We start from the raw sequence: 19,769 nt of genomic DNA, 5'->3' as shown, positions 1-19,769 counted from the left end.
AATGAAGTGCTTTCACAATCACTTATGTACGACCAGACCCATACACCTACGCACTTCAGAATGCCGTTCATACTATAGGGAAGGCCATATTTCTTTGTGCAAAACACTCTGTGCAAAGGTTGTCTCTCACTGTTTATGACGCTGCCATGACACACTTTCTCCACACAAATGCAGGTATATGAATGTGTTAGTCACTGCGAATCCAACCATTTACATCATTAATATACTATACTGTGTTTGAAGACACCTTAAGCAGTTGTGGATGAACAGAAACTGCGCTTGGAGAGACAATAAAACACAATTTAGAATTTCCACATTAAAAAAAAACTGTCAGGACATGTGTCCTGCTCATTGTCCAACGTGTGCCTATTGATAAGTGACACATGATGTCTCGGACCCAGCACAGAGGTCTTTTTACCTCATATGTGTTTTTCCAAGCTCGACTTGTCAGTTGCCACCCATCAAGCCACACGTGTAAAATTAACGAAGCCTCCTTTACTTTGGGTTGGATGAATATTTTGGACAGGCAAAGTGCTTTGATTCTAAATGTCAAGTTTGTTGTGAGCTGTGCAGAAGTGCAGAATAACTGAACAACAGCACAATGCGAAGACACTTTATTCTCTGAGAAAATCATTTCATGTCTGTTGTATTATAGAACAATCTAAAGCAAGTTAGCCTCTAAAAATGTCAAATATGCTTGAAGCGCACACCCTACGCACTCAGACCAGTACGAATCAATTCCCTGCCTCTACAAAGCACTTAGAAATCATTTTCATATCGCTATGACCGTATCGTCTCGACAGTTCACGTTTTACAAATCCAAGGAGATATATGAAATAGATGACTAAATACAGTATTGAAATACAAATCCATCTTGAAGTTTCACAGACATATAGCATACATTCTACATTTCTGTCATCAGAAGAAAAATAAATAAATAAAAATGACAAAGCTTCAAAAACATTGCTAAAAATGAATCCTCGGAATATCAAATGGCCGACGGTGAACAAACGCGATTCCTTTCAATAAACAATAGATTGAATTTCGTTTTTGTACATGTACGTCAAGTTAATCTCTTATGAAAATAAGCATTAAAGTCCATGATTTTTCACAGAAGTTGGTTTGTAAATCTGGCTCCAATTCACAATTTCACAAAAAGAAACAGCACTCGAAATGGGGCGGGGGGTTGCTCAAAGTTGGCACCATATGGGTAACTTTATCTTAAAAACACATCGATAAAACAGAACAACAGTGTGAGGATACGCACTTGACACTTTGACTTTTCTGAACATCAAATAGCAGAGAGCAGTTATTATTACCATTTGTTTCAGTAACAGTCATTTGGTCCAGTGATGAGTACATGCAATCACTTTCTGCGCAATTAAGCAATCAGTATGACTTTTATTGATTTCTTCGAGTAACCAACCATTATGCCACTGAATCAAAACTAAGCCCAAACTCACTGCTTGGTACGATGCAAAGTTTGAAAACATAAATTTAACATGTTATTAAAATGGAAATGTGCTTTGCTGCTCCCTCCACATTCCCACGTTAGCGTTGCAGAGAAAGGGAAATTCACGCTGAAGAGAATGGAAATGAATGCCTTGACTACCCGTGATAAAGAAGATCCGCTCCAGTGAGCAGCAACGTGCAAATGGCGCTTTCTGAAGGCAACATTCATATTCTTATTGGTAGTTCTACTGTCAAACAACAAGAATCTCATCACAACTGAAAGCGCACAAATGATTTGAGGTTATGCTAAGCAATAACGACTTAGCGTCTATTTGATGACATGGATATTCCTTTCCCATTAGCTGTGATTTCACATCTTCCATTGCTTGTTATACCTTAAACAGAGACATTAGATTCCGAAGTACAGCGGCACCTCTGGTTATAAACACGTTCACGAACAGATCTTTTCAAGCACCACATTTCCAGAGATAAACGATCTCAGTTAAAACTCATTCAGTAGCAGCCAATTCTGGACCAAGTCTGAAAAGACGTTTAAAAACGTCTTTGGGAGTGAACGAGTTAATGCATCATTTAAAATTTGTGAAACCCTTTGGCATTGATGAGTCATGGTTTTGAACACCAATAAAATGGTTTCACTTATTTTTATATTTGACCGGATTTATTTTCGTCACACACCCTTACAACTATGGCGATTATAACGTAATGCATTAACGCACTTCCATTTATTTCCCGTCGCTATGCGAATATTTCAGGTTGCCAAGAAGGTCAGAGAAGGAATCAAAATCACAAGGTTCCATTGTATAATAGAAAAATTCACTCGGCAGATCTGCCTGCTCCGTATATTAAAACGATGACCTGCACTTCGCCTCTCGCAACTCCATAAAGTATCTGAGACTTTAACTCATAATCATAACATATATAAGCTCCATCTCAAAAATGCAATAAAAGAGATCTTCAGTCAGTTGCAATGCAAAGTACTGTAATTGTCAGCAGCAGTACCCGTATCCTGTACACAAAACGTTAGGCATGTTTACGCAAGCAGGCTTCACCACCTCTGCCCTGGATTGCACTCGGCCGCCGTCTTGTACGCAGCCTCTACGGACTTAATATTCAGCACTGGCACGTCTTTCTGTGTTCCGTCTTTTCCCTGCACTCCCAATTAAATGCCTCTCTGCCTCCGTCTGCACACAAACATCCTTGGATCAGTCATAGTGATGGTCATACTACTTGAACATGGGAAGCAATTCTTTCGGTCAGTTTCTGCATTCCAGCAAACAGATACGTGAAGTTGGAAAAAATACATCGTAAAGAAAAGTAATTCAGCGTCGAATCGGGATGGACCCCAACTTGACTGAGGTGTGGTTATTTGATGTCATACAACAGACGGAGTAAAATATACGTCATGAATTACCGTATGTTTGCCAAACAACATACCGGTACCTCCATTTGACAATACAGCTGCGTCGAAACCGTCTTCTTTCATATTAAGCATACAAACTTAGACAAGTGAGGAACCCCATTTTGCTGATTTGTCTTTCTCTACCCTTGGACCAACCCAAAAAGTCATCATCTTTCAAACCACAAGTGGTAGTTACTCCACGGTCATCATTAGCCCCATCTGGTTAGTGTTATGATTCTGTTCTATGGGTGTATTGATTGAGCTATAATGTGGCATGTACTGTACATTTTGTCCCTCTCCCATGTTGCAGTAGGTCATTTGATATGTTTGCGAAGGCAGCATGTTGTATATGCCAGCGGGTTGAAAGAACTTCCATTGTTCGGCATGCACTGCTGAAGCATGCCGATACATATAAATAAAGAACCTCCACATGGCCAACAATTGAGTTTCATTCAGTACGGTTCCACGTGGCCTATTATCAAAGTGGAGCAACTATCAATATATGAGATTACAACCTGCATTGTTTGCTTTTTAAACAGTGTTGTAGATAAAACCAGATCACGCTCCTGATCACCATCAACGATTTGGTCAAAAAGCAAACAGTTTAAGATGACGTAACCTGGGGATTGTTTTCCCATGATCAGCAGATGAGTGCTTTTGGATTAAAAGTACATATAAGGATTATCAATCCAATTCTTTGGAGTGCAGTTACAAAACTAAGTCGCGCTACAGGTTTTTGGCGACACATCATCAGCGCATCATATGTTGAGATAGCGGTTTTCAATTAAAAAAGAAAATTTGATTTGCTCGCAAAATGATTATCCTTTCGTGAATTGTTATTTTCTTTCTGTTCGGTCATGTGATTTTCCAATATTGCTGATGTCACAGCACAGAGTCCCTGTAGGAAATGAGATGTGTGCATTGATCCTGACACAGTCCGGGGGGGGGGGGGGGGGGGGGGGTGCTGGGAACAAGCATTGCACTCATTTCAACCCTCTCGCTTAGCACATAATGAACACACTCGGTGTCAGTAACGTGTAAACCTGCTCCTCCCAAATCGTTGCCACAGCAAGCGCAGGCTAATTGTTGGGTCATGGTCGGTCTCGGCATAGAGAAGATGTACCACAATTTATAATAATGATGATGAGAACAGACGGAAATGAATGGTCCTGGTTTTTCTTGGGTTCACTTTCAAATGATCTCCAATAACCAACAACAATATTTATAGTCTAAATAAATGTCGCTTTTACTCAAAGTACAATTCCAGCAATTCTGTCTCGAACCAATGCCATCCAAGCAGACACAAGAAAATGTCTTTCTTGCACACACACACAGGTAGTAGAGAATATGAGATTAGGAACACACAACTCGTCGTTTCACCTTGAGCAGTTTTCCAAAAAGAAAAGGGCACGCGTGCTCCTTGGCAAACTACCCCCAGAGAATGCAGAAATAAGTACCGTGTTTCTTAAAAGTGATTAGAAACCCCATTTAGATCTACGGGTACAATTGCTTTTACAATGAAAAGAACAGAACGCTCAAATGTAACATCTCAAAATACAACAGGAAGACAAAGCTCATTTTTTGTTTTGTTTTTATGAAAGCACGTATTTATTAACAAAGCGTGTAAGTTAGCCCCGCCCCAAAACACTTTGGCACAATAATACTAAATAAATGAGGGAAAAGTGGTTAAGATTGCACGACTGTCCGTGTTTTTAGGTCACGTGTTGAGTTTATTCTTTTATTTTATGTTAACGGTTTTGTCAGGCGCTTTATTACAGCTACAGCGGTTGTGAAACTGCTCCAGAAATCAGAATGTGTTGTGTTGTATTGTAAATGAGCGCTAAATTGGAATATTAACTGACACATTCAGAGGGGGTAGCACAGTTTCCGGGGCAATAGTGTTTGTTTCAAGACTGTTTGTTTTTTGTCGCTGTGCAAATGATCGTAAAAGTTATATTTGACACTTTCTTTCCAGGTACAGTTCGTTCATGTGGAGCATGACGATGGAAACGGGCAGGACACAAAACTAGCCTTGCTCGTGGAAATTGCAAATTAATTCTCACGTTTCTGTAAAACAACAATTTAGTTGAATGCAAAGGGAAATGTGAAGATTAAAAATAGATTTAAAAAACTCATCTCAACTAAATGTTATCATTAATTCATGATTATTAATCGCAACAGTGTCTGTGTGTTTTTTTTTTTGTTAATGTAAGGTTGGCAGGCAACAAAAAGAGAATTTATATACAGTACTGGTTACTTGCCTGTGTAAACATGGTAGAAAGCACTTCATTTAATATGTTTAAAGTAATTTAGCATTAACCAAAATGTGTGACTAAAAATACTTTGATTTTATTTGTTTTTAAATGATGTGTATAATTGGCCTCAAGTGCTTTCTGCGAACACGCACGCGGCAGAGTGGAGGATTTATCAAAGCTCTGCGACGGACACGAGGGAATAATTTCAAGTTTTTCACCTGTGCCGCAGACTGACAGAAGCTAATGATGTGAACTTTTTCCCCAAAGAAATGGAAGTGAAGCTAATGAATTCTGTCAAATATTATGAAGGAGAGTGACGGCAGTAGCCCGCTGTCACATTACATGGAAATTCTCAAGGAGACTGACATCAAGCGTAACGTCGCTATAAACCGGTGAGTTCAGATTTCAGCCAATTACCAACAAGATTCGATGTGGTCAACCCAAAGTTTCCCTTCAAACCCTTCAAGAATCAAGTTAAACAGAGTAACAGTTTTGACGGCTAATATAAATGTCACGTAAAGATGCTTTTGTGCTAAGCAACATACCGCAGCTGCAACAACCCACGCAACCCACAACTCGAGAAATATGTACACGTTTGCTTCCGGTGTGCGTCTCCACACGCAAACTGTGCGTGTTTGACTGCAGTGCAGCAGATTCATTGTACAGTTTATGTGCCCTTTGGGAGCTTTTCGTTGGTCCACAAGCTTTGCCCCGTTTCTCCTTAAGACAAATAAAACGCACTCATGGAGGTATACGTACAGTACATGGACACGGACCACGAGCGCACAATCGCTAGCTCTAATTAGCTGACAGCCATGTTAGCGTAAGGCCACAATCTAAAACCTAAGACATATTTTTTCCAACCGCGGATTTGCGTTGTGGCCAATTTCCTTTCGGATGTAAGGAACATCACGATGAAAATGTGATCTCACTGCACACATGTAAACACAACGTTTTCACATCGTCGCGGGGATGAACGGATTCCAGTCGATCCGTCCGCTTTGTCCTCTCCCTCCGCGTCGTTTCTGCCTCACAGCGAAGAGGAACTCAGGCTGTAGTTTCTGAGATTTAGTCTCCTGTACCTGGGCGAAGGAGGTGACGGGGGAGGGTGGGAGGGCACCGGGGGGAGACAAAGATCTATATCAGACACAGCCGAGCTACTGCTTGATGCCAGAGAGTCTCGGAAGGGCGACGGGGGAGTCAAAACAATCAGCTCCTCCTCCAATTCCACTCTCCCCAGTGGCGAGTCCACGAGGCAGGTGACCAAGCCACCTCGCATGGGGGAAAGGGAAGGGGAGGACTGGGGATGAGGAGGTGGAAGAGGGTAAGGCGGATGTGGAAGGGGGACGGGATGAACGGGACAGCCAACCTGGCGGCCCAAGCTCGGCTCGGCGAGGGGGTGGGGCTGCACTTCGGCATAGGTGGTGACGATAGGAGGGCTGTGGATCTCGCGAGGAAGAAGATAGGGGTCGGTGGGGTGCGGCGCCGGCGGCGAGTGTTTGTGCGCGTGCGGGTGCGTAGGGGAGGAGAGCAGCATCATGGTGTTGAGCTCGCTGATGTTGGCCGTAAAGCGGTTCACCACGCAGCTGATCTGATCCATCAGGTTGCTCTGGCAGGCCACTGGACGACCCTCCAAGATGATCAGGCGACCGTCGCACCCGGCCACTCCCGAGCCGCCGCTGACCTGGCCGTAACTGCCGCCGCTGCTCTGGCTGCAAATGCTGCCGGGATACTTGGCGCCGCTTGCCGTCTGAGGCTCCTCCTCCAAAGCGGCGGCGAGTCTCTGGCTCACCGTACTGATTGGGGAGGGCGTTTGTGGCCCATACGTGAGGGAATACCTCTCCTCCGCTTCGGATAGATCGTACAGGTTCTTGTCGGCGCCGGTGTCGCTTTGAGAGGGCAGGGAGGAAATGGAGGGGAGCGAAGGCAGGGGCATGTGCGGAGGAAGGTCGGTTCTTCCACAGTAGCGCTCCTCGGATGTCTTGGAGAAGGGCTTGATGACCGCTGTCTGATTGTTCTCCTTCTTCTTGATGTGGAAGGACAGACGCTGCCACAAGTGGTTCCCGTGTGAACTGTTGCGCTCGGTCTGGGCCCAAGACACCGACTTACCGTTTGAGCTGCAAAACAAGATCAATTTAAGATTATAAAGTACTCTCGGGGGAGTTCAACGGGGTGAGACAGTGAAAGCAACACAGTGTGTCGAAAGCAAATATAGAGTATGTTGCAATCGGTAAAAAAGACAGCTAAAGAAGCATTTCCACCAACAACTGTAAAAAAAAAAAAGGAGCAGACAAATCGATGAAGATGTACAGAGGGGACTGAAAAAAAAACCGAGTGGGAAGCGCTCGTGACATTTCTCATCAGAGCACGATTGAAATCTTGCTTGGCAAGCCGTCAGAGTTGATGTAAGCGGCTGACAATTGCGACTGCTCTCATTTGCGAGCCTTTTCGGTGGCTGACCGTCATTGACTTTGCGTATTTGATCCTTTGCTTATTGCTTTACATGGCAGGGGGGGTGGCTTGAAGACATTTATTTCTCTCTCTCTCTTCATTCTGTTCATCTCTTTCTGAATGGACTCTGATTTTGCTCCCAGATTTTCACCCTTTCTTCGCTAGCTCTATCTTTGCCGTGTCCCCATTAGCCAATAGTCAACAGTCCGTGAGTCATAATAACACTTCTGTAAATCCATCTTTCAGGTGACTCAGAGACACACACACACGCCTACCTGAGAGTCTCCGCAGTGGAGCCTTTGCGTTTCCACAGGTTGACCAGACTGGAGGAGCGGCTAGCAGCTGAGGATGATTTGCCATCGCCGACATGCATGCGCACCACTGTACTGGTAGTAAAGGCACTGCGCACGTTTCGCTCTGGTTTGGCCAGAATGATGTACACCTTTGATGACAAAGTCAAATATATATTACACCCGAATTGTGATTCAAAACTCTTGATGTGGTGAAGATTTCAACAATTCATTCTATGATGTAAAATCCAAATAAGGATTCACATTGCAAACACTGCAACTGCAAAAAAAAAGGTCAAGTGCGGCAAATGTGTCAGAAGTTACTCCAAAACTTACCTTTGGTACAAACATGCAGCAAAGGGCCACTGTGGCGCTGAGGCTGACACTGAAGCACATGGTGATTATTTTGTAATTGGAGCCAAAGTAGATGGGAACAAAGGCCAGCCATATAATGCAGGTGGTGTACATGGTGAAGGCAATGTACTTGGCCTCGTTGAAATTAGCGGGAACGTTGCGGGTCTTGACGAGAGACACAAGCAAACAAATCAGAATAAATAGCAATAGAAATTGTTATTACACGATAATAAGATAATCATTATACACCAGGTATAATAGCGATCAAGCACAGCCCACGGCACCCAATTGTTTGGTGGAGTTTGTTGTACTTTCTACTGTTTATTTTGTTCTTCGGCTTTCGACGTCTGGAGAAAATGGATGGCTAGAGGCCACATATCAAATGTCGAGTTTAATTTTCATGTGGAAAAAAAGAAATCGCTCTTCCCTTTATTGGTCGTGGTTAAACACCCAACGGCATTCTTTTAATCGGGCTATGTGAGTTTTCCAGTACGAAACATAATTGTTCAAACACGCCATGCCTTAAATCAGAGTTATTTTGTTTATAACTTAGATGTGTGAAATGTTTACGATTGCACAAAATGTCATTTCATCCTAAATCATAGGAAGGCGGTCAAGTAATTCAAAGTGTTACTCAACTGCTACAATATGGAGGAGGAAGGAGGACCAGGTCTTACCTTGAAGGCATAGAAGGTACAACTGAGAATGAGCAGGCCATTGTATCCCAGAGGAGCAACCACACCCAAGTTAGTGGTGTTGCATATGAGGTTGACTTGACGGATGCTTGGGTAGTCATGGATCACCTGTGTGGACGGATGAAACCAGGAAGCTCTTTTGATGTACGCATGGGAAGGCTTTTTTCCAAGCGTTCGTGAAAACTCATTCACTCCCAAAGACGTTTTTAAACGTCTTTTCAGACTTGGTCCAGAATTGGCTGGTACTCAATGAGTTAAACTACTTTGATGCGGGAAGAGAGACTACAGAACATGTCATAACATTATCCAAAACAAACAAAACTATTTTTGTTATGCTGTCTACCGAAGACAAAAAAAAATAAACAGAGATCAACATTTTAGATTTCATTTCCAGGTATTTACATCCGGATGTGATACACAATAACATTTGTTTGAACCAACCAAGCAAAAGCATTGCAATATCTGACTATTACACCAATTATTCCCAATACCGATGGTATTTGTGTGGAGACTGCCGTGTGTGGCAATGCATGTGTCAAGACTTCAGCCATCTATTGACAAGCAGAAGAAAAAAAAAAAAAACACGGGAAGTAAACACACTGACCTGGGGTGGCTCCATGAGGCAGAGCGCTACAATGATGCCGAGCTGTAACAGTATGAGCAGGAAGGCAATGATGAGCTGGGCGCAGGCAGACATGAATCGAGGCTTCTTTGTACAAATCTTCTTCTTGCTGCCTGCCAGGATCCGTGCAATTCGGTTGGTCTAGAAGCAGGATGCAAAGATTATCAAGTCTTTTTTTAAGATTATGCCCACTCCGTTATCACTATTTTGGCAGCGTTGTATTTATTCCTGCCCAGCTACATGATCTCTCTGTGCCGTTCACATCCCTTTTGTATTGTTCTCGCCAGCATCTGAATCCGACACAATTTGTACCTAGTAAACCAAATCGCAACCACGGCGAGGAAGTTGCAGTCCAAGAGTGTGGACTTAATAACACAGCGCTTCTCGAATCCTCACCTTGGTGACCAAAGCAGAGTAGCTCATGGCGGGTGACAGGCCAATTCCCAGGCGCTGGAGGTAGCAATGGATGACGTGTGGTTTGGCGATGAGGCTGAAGGTACACAGGTACCCCAGGCAGATACCTGCCAGAATTATATAGCAGAGCTCCCTGCTGGAGGATTTCACCACAGGAGTGTCCCTGAACCTAAACAGGATTATAAAACAAAGGCAATTCCACGAATCAGAATGATTTGCCAAGATGAAGGATGTTGATGGAGAACATTTTCTATAGATTTTATTGGTACGTTTTCTTTCATTTTACAATTAATTAGAGTTACATCTCCTCCATTGAATGTGAACTGAGTACCGGACATTTTGTCAAAGATATGCGTTACCTAATGAAGACGGCGGTGACAAAGAATGTCGCCATGAGCCCAAGGCAGGCAAAGACCACAGCAGCGATAGGTTCGGGGTCCCCCCATCGTAAGTACTCCACCGGAATTGGATCACATCCTGGTTAAAAATGGAAACACATTTGTTTAGCATCGATTCATAAGGACATTTAATAGACAGCTTTTAAGAGACGTGTGGAATTCTAAGGAATTCAAAAAGAAGGGTTTGGAGGGATACATCAATACTGCATAAGATTTAAAACTTCAAATGCAGACAAACTCTGGAACGTTACTGACCAGAGAAGCACCTCAAAGCCCAAAACTAATCCTCTCTTTCTGCTTATTTCACTCTCTCTGCCCATCGCTTCTGTTAGTCTCCATTGATCTCCTTCTCTTCCGTTCTCTGCCCCAATTTGAATTTAAAGTCACTTTTCTCAACTGTATTTTCTTGTTTTGTTCAAAATTCTCTTATTTGGTTTGAATGTTTTCCACAGCCACGACAGAGCAGCACCTGCCTGTCATAAGCTCTCTGAATTGGCTTTACGTCTTTGCCTCTCCTGCTCTTCATTTCCTCAAATTCTTGTGTGTGTGTTTGTTGTGCAAGTGCATGTTTTCAATGCTCCCAGAAGACAGCCTCACTTTTCACAATAAAACATGATGGTTGAAAGTTGCACTTTTTAAAATATTTTTTTTTTACTCTTTTGGTCAATCTCCTCCACTTGCAACTTTCCTGTTTTGAAGTGAGCGCCAGGAGGGTGTGCGGAGAAAGAAAAAAAATGTATTTACTTAGTTTGAACATAAACATCAGTTTCACATGATTGCACAGTGTTGAAGTGACATGTTTCTGTTTTGTTCTTTTTAATTTGCCAGTTCCAAAAATTTTTTAGGGGTTTCTCCAAAAACACGGTGGCGCAACAACTCTTCTGAGCTTGGCAGGTGACGGCAAGTTTTAGCTTTGCACACGGTGCAGGTGTGCTGTTGTGGCTCAGCCAGTTTTCCTAAACTGAGTGGGCGCGTAGCAATTACGGAGGGAGCGCGTACTTGAATAATAAGTGAATAATGGACTTCACAATGATGCCGAATTCAAATGCGCTTTTTTTTTGCAGGCCTTTGCTTTTCAAAGGCAAGCTTGCGTGCAAATGACAAACTATGTACAGGAAATGTCCAACTTAAAGCATGTCAGAGACAGATTTTGACCTATGTTACGCAAAAAAAAAGCATTTAGAAAAGTTGGATTTTGATGGCGTGGAACCTTTAAGATCCACAATCTCTTATAATGTAGCTAAATGAGGTAACCTACATATAAATGATAAAGAGTACAGTTCCACCTTGGACACAATAAGGTGGCCAGTGAATACATCGTGTGGCACAATGGAGGAGCACAAAACCCCTAATGACACCATCCTTTGTGTTTATCTTTCATTTTGTGTAATAGGCCTTCTCCACGAAGTGAGGAGGCTTCCGTCTCTGCCATTGAGGCTCAATTTGAATTTTCTGCAGGATTCTATTCATGTTTTAATCATTGCACGGCAAGCAGCATAATGAGCCGCTGAAAGAATAACAAGGCGATATTCATTCGCTTGGAAAGCGGTGGAGTAGAAATACATTTTCACGGCAGCAGAAATATGTTTGCATTGAGAGGTGCTCTTAATGCAGAATAATTAAAACACCGGTGATCATGCTGGAAGCAAATAAAGAGCCGGGCAGCAGTGGAGGGTGGCGAATATAGAATAATATGAAACCATTGCTCGCAGCGCCCGGAATAAAATGTTGATGTAATTCAAGGGAATACTGTTTATCTGTGACATCTGCAGGGGTGGCATGGTAGAAGAGCGGTTACCACGGCCGCATCACAGCGCACAGGTGCAGGGTTCGATTCGGGCCGCTGGCCTTGCTGTGTGCAGTTTGCCTTTGAAATTGGAGGCACTCCAATTTCCTCCCACATTCCAAAATCATGCATAGTAGGTTCATTGGGCACTCTAAATTGTCACTCGATGTGATTGTGAACTGTGAACTGTTGTTCGTCTCTGTGCGCCCTGCGATTGGCCGGCAACCAGTTCAGGGCGTCCCCCGCCTACTGCCCGAAGACAGCTGGGATAGGCTCCAGCACCCTCGTAAACCTTGTGAGGATATCAATAATAATAAAATAATACCGGTACATTTTATTTATAGGCACCTTTCAGGGCACTCAAGGTCACAATACAACATCATTAAAAATAAGCAGCTCGGATAATGGGTGGATGGATGTTTCATCTGCAACATTATGAAATACAAAATAGAGTTAAAGACAGAGACTAACCTGTGAGGTCATGAGTGGGCCAGGAGCCCAGGTCACATGCTCGGCAGGTATACTCATCAAACACAAATTCATTTTCTTTACAGGGAGTACACGTCCAACAGCAGCTCACCTCACCTTTACGGATCACCTTGAAAAGAAGCAAAGTACAGTACTGTTGCTCTGTCACGACTATTGACTGATCAGTCACCTTACCTTAATTTGCCCTTTGGCGCAGGGTTCGCTGCAAACTGACTTGATGACAACATCTTTGCTGGACCATATTTCGTCATCGTCTATTTTCAATCCGCGGTTGTCCCAACTGCCCACGTTAATGTAATCGTAGTAGTCCTTTCCCATCTTCTTGAAATTCATGATTTCATACCTGGAGACAAGAGCATGGCCAGTGCAATGTCATCGACACACATGCTCCGCTCTCTGTTTTCCCTAGCAAATGAACAGGCACCAAAGTTCATGACCTTTCACTTGAATAATACCTGCCAGGCGAGTCTCCATTCTCATCAAAGAGGATTCCCTCCCCAGATACTCCAGTAAAGTTAGTTTTCATGAGGAAGTCCAACAGCGTAGCACCGTCAATAGGCCTCATGGCGTCACACAGGCCCTTCAAATGCAACATTATTATAAAAAAAATACCATTCCTGCAAACACAATTTATTTGGCATAAAAGAGAAAAAAATATATATTTTTTCATATTTATTTTTAAAAAAAATTTGGGGGGCAGAGGCTTCGTTGAATCCCTGAGACTGATTCACCGAACCATTCACCGGTTCCATCAAACTCAGGTTCAGAACCACTGATTTAAAAGAATGGGGATTTTATGATTTTTTTTTCACAGCTAATTTTTTGTATTCAGAGCAAAACCTGCAACAATTTGAGTGCAAGTATTTGCAATGCGTTCTTTGAACAAAAACACCGCTAACCATCATTTTGGCCACGATAATTCAAATCTAAAAATTGCATACGGTTTCATCTTGACATGCATGCATCCACACCTGTCTTACTGGAACTACTCATCATCCATCACCAGAACAGCACCTACCTGATAGCCTGGGCACAGTGCCCGTTGCATGTTATGCAGGCCATATGCCATCGAATAAATGGCGTTGATGACGAACCCCATTTTAGTGTCCTGTGCATACTGCTGCCGGAGAGATTCTCGCTCTGCACATTAGGGAGGGGGTTTGGGGGAGGGGGTGGCATTAAATTAATGAGGAAGGAAGCTATATGACAATAACTCCTGATTTAATATCGTCCTCAGTTTTTTATATGAATCGCAACAAGGCTTTCTTCATCAAAGGCCACTCGACAGCCTCTCGATACTTCTCGGGAGCCACTTCTCCTCGGCCTGTCTCATTTCTTTCTGCCTCCTGTTCATTTGGAATTCACATCCCATTTCATTCGAATAGAGGAGACGTGATCCCTTTGAAGTTGTGCTCTCACAGTATTTCTCGCCCACCAATTCAACCAATGAAACAGAGAGGAATAGGGAGAGCGGGAAGGGGGGGGGGGGCAGAGAAATAAAGGAGACTGCTGCCAGAAGCACAAAATCTATCCACGCTAAAGCGTAGAGCTGTGTGTAACTTAAAGGCATGGATAATAGTGTGAATGAGAGCAGCCTATCTGTTTGTGTGCTTTGCGACCAGTTCTTGCAAAAAGCCACTCAATGAACAACCTATTCTTGATATGGTAAGATCAAAACAACTTGATCAGTTTTTCACTCATGTAACACCCAGGCAATTTCTTGACTTTTCTTATTTGAGTGTGGCATACAGTAACTACAATATTGAACCCTCCAATAATTGTATCTCGTTCTGATTGCAAATTAATAAAGAGAGTGAGAAGTATTAGCATGCGGTTGGCTACGTTCATTCCGGCTTTGCTTAAATAACAAACGGTAGCGACCAAAGGTGTGTGCATAAATGAAGGCTGTCGCTACTTACTGCTGCAGGTGCGGTTGAACTTGCTGTTTTCCTGCGGGTGGCCCTTCAGTCGACAGTGGAAGCGATGTTGCCAAAATTCTGTAAACCAGGGGTTCCTCAGGTTGTTGTCAGGGCGCAGTTTAAGGTAGTAGTCGTCGAACCACTTGACGTCCGCAGACTGAAGCTTGATGGTGATGCCACCGGCAGCTTCCTTCACGTAACCATCCGTCACGTCATACCTGTCAGCCCAGCCGTCACTGACGAGACAGAACAGATTCTTCTGAACATTTAGCTGAACTTTTTAGCATATCAAGGAAATTACTCATCTCATCGTAATTCATGATGTGGGCATGTGTGATATGATTTTTGCTTTTGCATAATCCTTGATTCCCGACAGCACTCGCCAGCAGCGCATGCCTCTGACAATGTATAAACTAGCATCGGTTGTAAAATGACTGAAAGGCTGCTTCGATGGCATTGACACTTCTTATGCTGACATTATGAAGGCACTCCGTGACAGCCACCAGGCCATGTTAAGAAACGCGGACGGTGAATAAATCCAACAAACCTGTCACCTCATCTTCACTCGATCCTCAAATTCCGCACATTACAATGTCACTGACGGTGATATGGAAATTGACAGTTTGCCTCCCATCTTGAGCTTAGCAAGGGTAAATATTTGGTTGGGGGAGGGGTGGGCGGCACATACCAAAGATATACAATAACTGTCCGTTTATATCACTGTGTGGGCCGGCTACTGCAAGATGTAATGGTGGTATTGCAGTCCGAACAATCAACTTGATGAGTTGATGCACAGCGCATGTCAACCACATTACAATACTCCATACTTTTTCTCTATTAAACTGCAAACTTGCATCACTTTTTGGAAAGTCCCAAATGCTAACACAAATAAACACACACTCGCATACGCCAACAGATCAGAACTGTTAGTGTACAATCAGAACTGACCTGTTAGCATATGGGCTAATAGGTCAGAACTGACAAACTTGGACACACCACTCATAACTTTTGCAAATTAGCTACTAAACTCAGAATTGAAGTTTTTCATCATACATTCCGATGGGCAAAAACCGCTTGCCAAAGCAATCTTTCATTTACATCACAGTCTCCGACATTATGATAAAACACGATCGCAAAAAAAGGATGTGATGAATGCGCCAGTCATTTCTAATCATGCTGTGAAGGCGGGGAAATAATTGTCGCTCGCACATTGTGATTGAAATCTAATCAGAGTCTCCCCTGTTTCTGGGGATCACACTGCTTTACAAGTATTTGTGTCTGTAATAGGCAGAGTTAGTGAGCTCATGCGAGAAATCAACTTTTCGAAGGCAGAGATCACCATGTCTCTCATTTGCAGCAACAAAAGAAGGCAGAAGAGAGTTTTCCAGGACCAACAGTTGCCATTTTACACAACCATAAAAACATACTCTCGATTGCATATATGATGCCAATTACAAAGTGTAAGTAGGAATACATTTCATGACACACAGGCGCTCCAATTACACTGACGCTATGGAACTACGTGGGTGATGTTTCAGTAAAAGGGCTTTGCAAGAGCTCGACTGTGTTTCGGGGGAGGGGGCAGGATGACTACGAGCCACACGTTGACAGGACGTGTTTTTGTGTGAGGCAGAAATACTGATCAGAGCTAGGGCTGATACCAGCTCGCTCAAAATGACTGATGCTAATGACGTTTTGGTTCTCCTCTTTCCAACTCCCTCGGTCTACGGACCCAAGGGCTGTTGCCATGGTTCTCAGCCCACGCTCAAACAACTGTCTGCGCTTCGTGGTCTCATAAAAACACACTGTTTTTCCAGTACTGTATGTGTGCACAAGCATATTCACCTAGCATACATTTTAGTGCTCGCTCTGAAAGCAACGTGAGCTGCCGATAATGGAAATGTGATGTGCACGATAATACATTTTGTCTATTGTAATCCACACAAGCTGCAGCGTAACCTTTACACTATACAAAGCCATGCAGTGAGCATTTCCATGCTATCCTTAAAGAGTGAAAGTGGAAGAAACCGTAATCCATTTGTAAATTGTTAATTTGCATTTGATTACTTCTTTATTAAAAAATCCATCTCAAGCTTGAAGTATTTGACTAATGTGGCTAGGCATAATTGCACCATAAATCAAGGCAAACTCGACTCCATATTTCATCCAAACCTTAAGTGCGCCTTTACCAAAGTCTTTTGAGATGGGAAATGCTCACTTGATTAATTGCTTCACTTTCACCTCAATCATGTTGTGTTTAAAAGTAACACAGTTACAACAATTAGTTTGATTAAAAGGTGTATGAACAAAAATTGTCCTGAACTGTAGCACTGTTTGGCTCAAAATACGGTAATTACCGATACGTCAAATAGTGTGTCTTGGCACAATATTTCATTCCGCTTCAAAACGGTGCAGGCCAATGGATCACTGCCATAATGAACAATGCTGTATAATAACATAATAATAACAGCCACTTCGCACATTGCCTACGCACAGGTATACAAGTGCACACACAAATCAGGAGGTTAATTCAAATGTTTCCAATGTTCAGATCCCCCGAGTTTTTTTTTTAATATCTGGGGATTAACAAATGTGGTGCAGTCCATTCAAACTGTGTGTAAGAATCTCTCATTATTCGCATATAATCTCCGGAGAATAGCTGTCTTACAATTGTGGACAAATACAAAGAGATCCAATCAGTATATGAAACACTCCTTTTCAAGAGACACAAGCAGTTAGGGAGAGAACATGTGCCATCAATGCGCAATGATTCGTGTTAAACCAGATGAAGCGGGGGGTGGGGGGGGGGTGATAAAACCACACCACAACAGAGTATCACTGCGTTTATTTCAACTAACTTAAAGGGCGCGGAGGTAATTTTGAAGATATTCTGATCGTCGAACAAAACAAGCAGTCGAACGGAACAGCGCTCAAAACGCATTCAGGTGTATGAGAAGTGTCTCCCAAATTGACAGACTTCTACTCACCTCACAAAATGGATGGGCGGCCAGTACCCGCCTATATGCTACTGTCGGGAAGTTACTCCATGTACTGTAATTGATCTGACCATTTCAGACAGATGACACTCAACGACACCAGAGGAAGAGCAGCCCACATTTATTCCCCCGCCACATGGTCCAGCTTCACTCACGACTGATGTCAAACCTCATTTCACCCATCCTCGTTTCCTGACATCACCACCTTTGTTGTGACTGTTATTTTCTATATTACCATGATGAAGACTGAGAAACCACCAGTTGTCTTTTGGAGTTATTCCATGCCTAAAAAAAGAATGTTGGTTCAGCAGCTTGCAGGGTGCCACAAAAATGTGATGAACCGAATGGCAGCGGGGGTTAGTTACAGAAGACTTGGCGCTCACACGATTGGATAATCGATGCTGGACGGTTCATCCTTCCATTTCGTTTATCTTATTGACTCCAAGTTCTGATATGAGATTGTAAAAAAATACATAGTGGCTTGAACTACTGCACTGACATTGAATCTATTTGCAAACATCCATCCATTTTCCGATCCGCTTTATCCTAGGGTCGCGGGGGGTGCAAGGGACACCCTGAACCGGTTGCCAGCCAATCGCAGAGCACACAGAGACAAACGACCATGAACGCCCACACTCACACCTAGGGACAATTTAGAGTGTTCAATCAGCCTGCCATGTATATTTTTGGAATGTGGGAGGAGACTGGAGTACCCGAAGAAAAGCCACGCAGGCCTGGGGAGAACGTGCAAATTCCATCCATCCATCCATTTTCCAAACCGCTTGATCCTCACTCGGGTCGCGGGGGGTGCTGGAGCCTATCCCAGCCGTCTTCGGTCAGTAGGCGGGGGACACCCTGAATCGGTTGCCAGCCAATCACAGGGCACACAGAGACGAACAACCATCCACGCTCACACCCAGGGACAATTTAGAGTGTTCAATCAGCCTGCCACGCATGTTTTTGGAATGTGGGAGGAAACCGGAGCACCCGGAGAAAATCCACGCAGGCAGAACATGCAAACTCCACACAGGGAGGCCGGAGCTGGAATCGAACCCGGTACCTCTGCACCGTGAAGCCGACGTGCTAACCACTGGACTACCGGGCCGCCCACGTGCAAAGTCATTGGCTATAATAATATCTTACCCATTTCGACCTGCGCATCCATTCATGCATTGACACAATCGTGGGTAGGGCTGAACTTATGAAGTGACTTTGGGCCAGTTCATCACAGGACACACTAAGACAGACAACCATTCATACTGAGATTTGCACAGTCATTGAGTGGGAACGAGTCCCCCGTGAGCCATGTGTGCAAAAGCCCGCCCAGCGGAGCGCTCCACTAGCAATGATGTACCATTTGGATTTGTTTAAACAAAAGATTTGTCACTGGGAAATAATTTAACACAATATGTATGTTGCACATACAGCACATTTGACAATAAAGTCGTACGTGACTTGACTATATCTTGAGCAATGCTGAAATGCCGTAGGCCGCACACAGGCCAGCGTTAATTTCGAACGCCGGCAAGGTGAACCCTGAAAAAGACCAAAACTCAACTACTCACATCACACTGCATCTATTAGTTTTCCCACCGCTGAACACAAACAACAGAAACCTTTATCTGGATGCACGTACGCACAAGCCTTTAATGGCAGATTTTGGCAGGCTAATGATGGCCCAGTGGCTGCCTTAGACAAGGCAGTCTGAGACATTGTCCTCTTTACACGCTGCCAATAATTACATGGGTTGCAGCTGTGCACACACGCACACACACACACACACACACACACACACATACAGAACTCGCGTGTTTGACTGCAGGGATTAGCATGGAGTGGTGCAGCTAATGCTCAGTAGCGACACATTATTCAACTTATCACCCACAGAATCGCATGTGTGTGTGTGTGTGTGTGTGCACGCTCACATTCGTGCATGGGCGTGTGTGGGTCCAAATGAGAACCAGGCAACTCTCCTCAGTAAATTAGCAGTGTGTTATTCTGGACTTTAATTGCACTCTCCACATCTCAGTGGTACCACATGCCCACAGACAGAATGTGCTGCATCTTTTTCTCTCGGTCTTCACTTGATACCCCAACTCGGTCCTTTCTACGCTGCAAGTCTAGGCCAAAAAGGGTCCTTTAACTTTATTAAGAAAGTTCAAAAGTAGGTGAGAATGCAACTACAGCTAAGGAAAGGGAAAAAAGAAGGTTTGGTGAGGAGATGTAAT

General features: G+C 43.5%; 1 protein-coding gene across 2 annotated transcripts in view; it reads right to left on the bottom strand.

The window, feature by feature from the left end:
• Positions 1-599: 599 nt before the first annotated feature.
• grm5b (glutamate receptor, metabotropic 5b) overlaps positions 600-19,769 on the bottom strand; it is a 33,747-nt gene continuing 14,577 nt past the window's right edge. For both annotated transcript variants that reach the window (XM_052077739.1, XM_052077740.1), the window contains exons 7-18: positions 14,546-14,781; positions 13,645-13,766; positions 13,082-13,206; positions 12,801-12,969; positions 12,609-12,735; positions 10,313-10,430; positions 9,936-10,122; positions 9,522-9,680; positions 8,900-9,025; positions 8,205-8,387; positions 7,854-8,020; positions 600-7,244 (exon numbers count right to left, since the gene is read on the bottom strand). In XM_052077739.1, coding sequence (XP_051933699.1) covers positions 6,158-7,244; positions 7,854-8,020; positions 8,205-8,387; positions 8,900-9,025; positions 9,522-9,680; positions 9,936-10,122; positions 10,313-10,430; positions 12,609-12,735; positions 12,801-12,969; positions 13,082-13,206; positions 13,645-13,766; positions 14,546-14,781 — 2,806 coding nt within the window. In that variant the 3' untranslated portion in view covers positions 600-6,157. The remainder of the gene's footprint in view (positions 7,245-7,853; positions 8,021-8,204; positions 8,388-8,899; positions 9,026-9,521; positions 9,681-9,935; positions 10,123-10,312; positions 10,431-12,608; positions 12,736-12,800; positions 12,970-13,081; positions 13,207-13,644; positions 13,767-14,545; positions 14,782-19,769) is intronic.

The sequence above is a fragment of the Hippocampus zosterae genome, chromosome 10, assembly GCF_025434085.1.
Source record: "Hippocampus zosterae strain Florida chromosome 10, ASM2543408v3, whole genome shotgun sequence".
Lineage (NCBI taxonomy): Eukaryota > Metazoa > Chordata > Actinopteri > Syngnathiformes > Syngnathidae > Hippocampus > Hippocampus zosterae.
The sequence above is the reverse complement of the archived record's forward strand: the minus strand, read 5'-3'. Positions and strand labels throughout refer to the sequence as shown.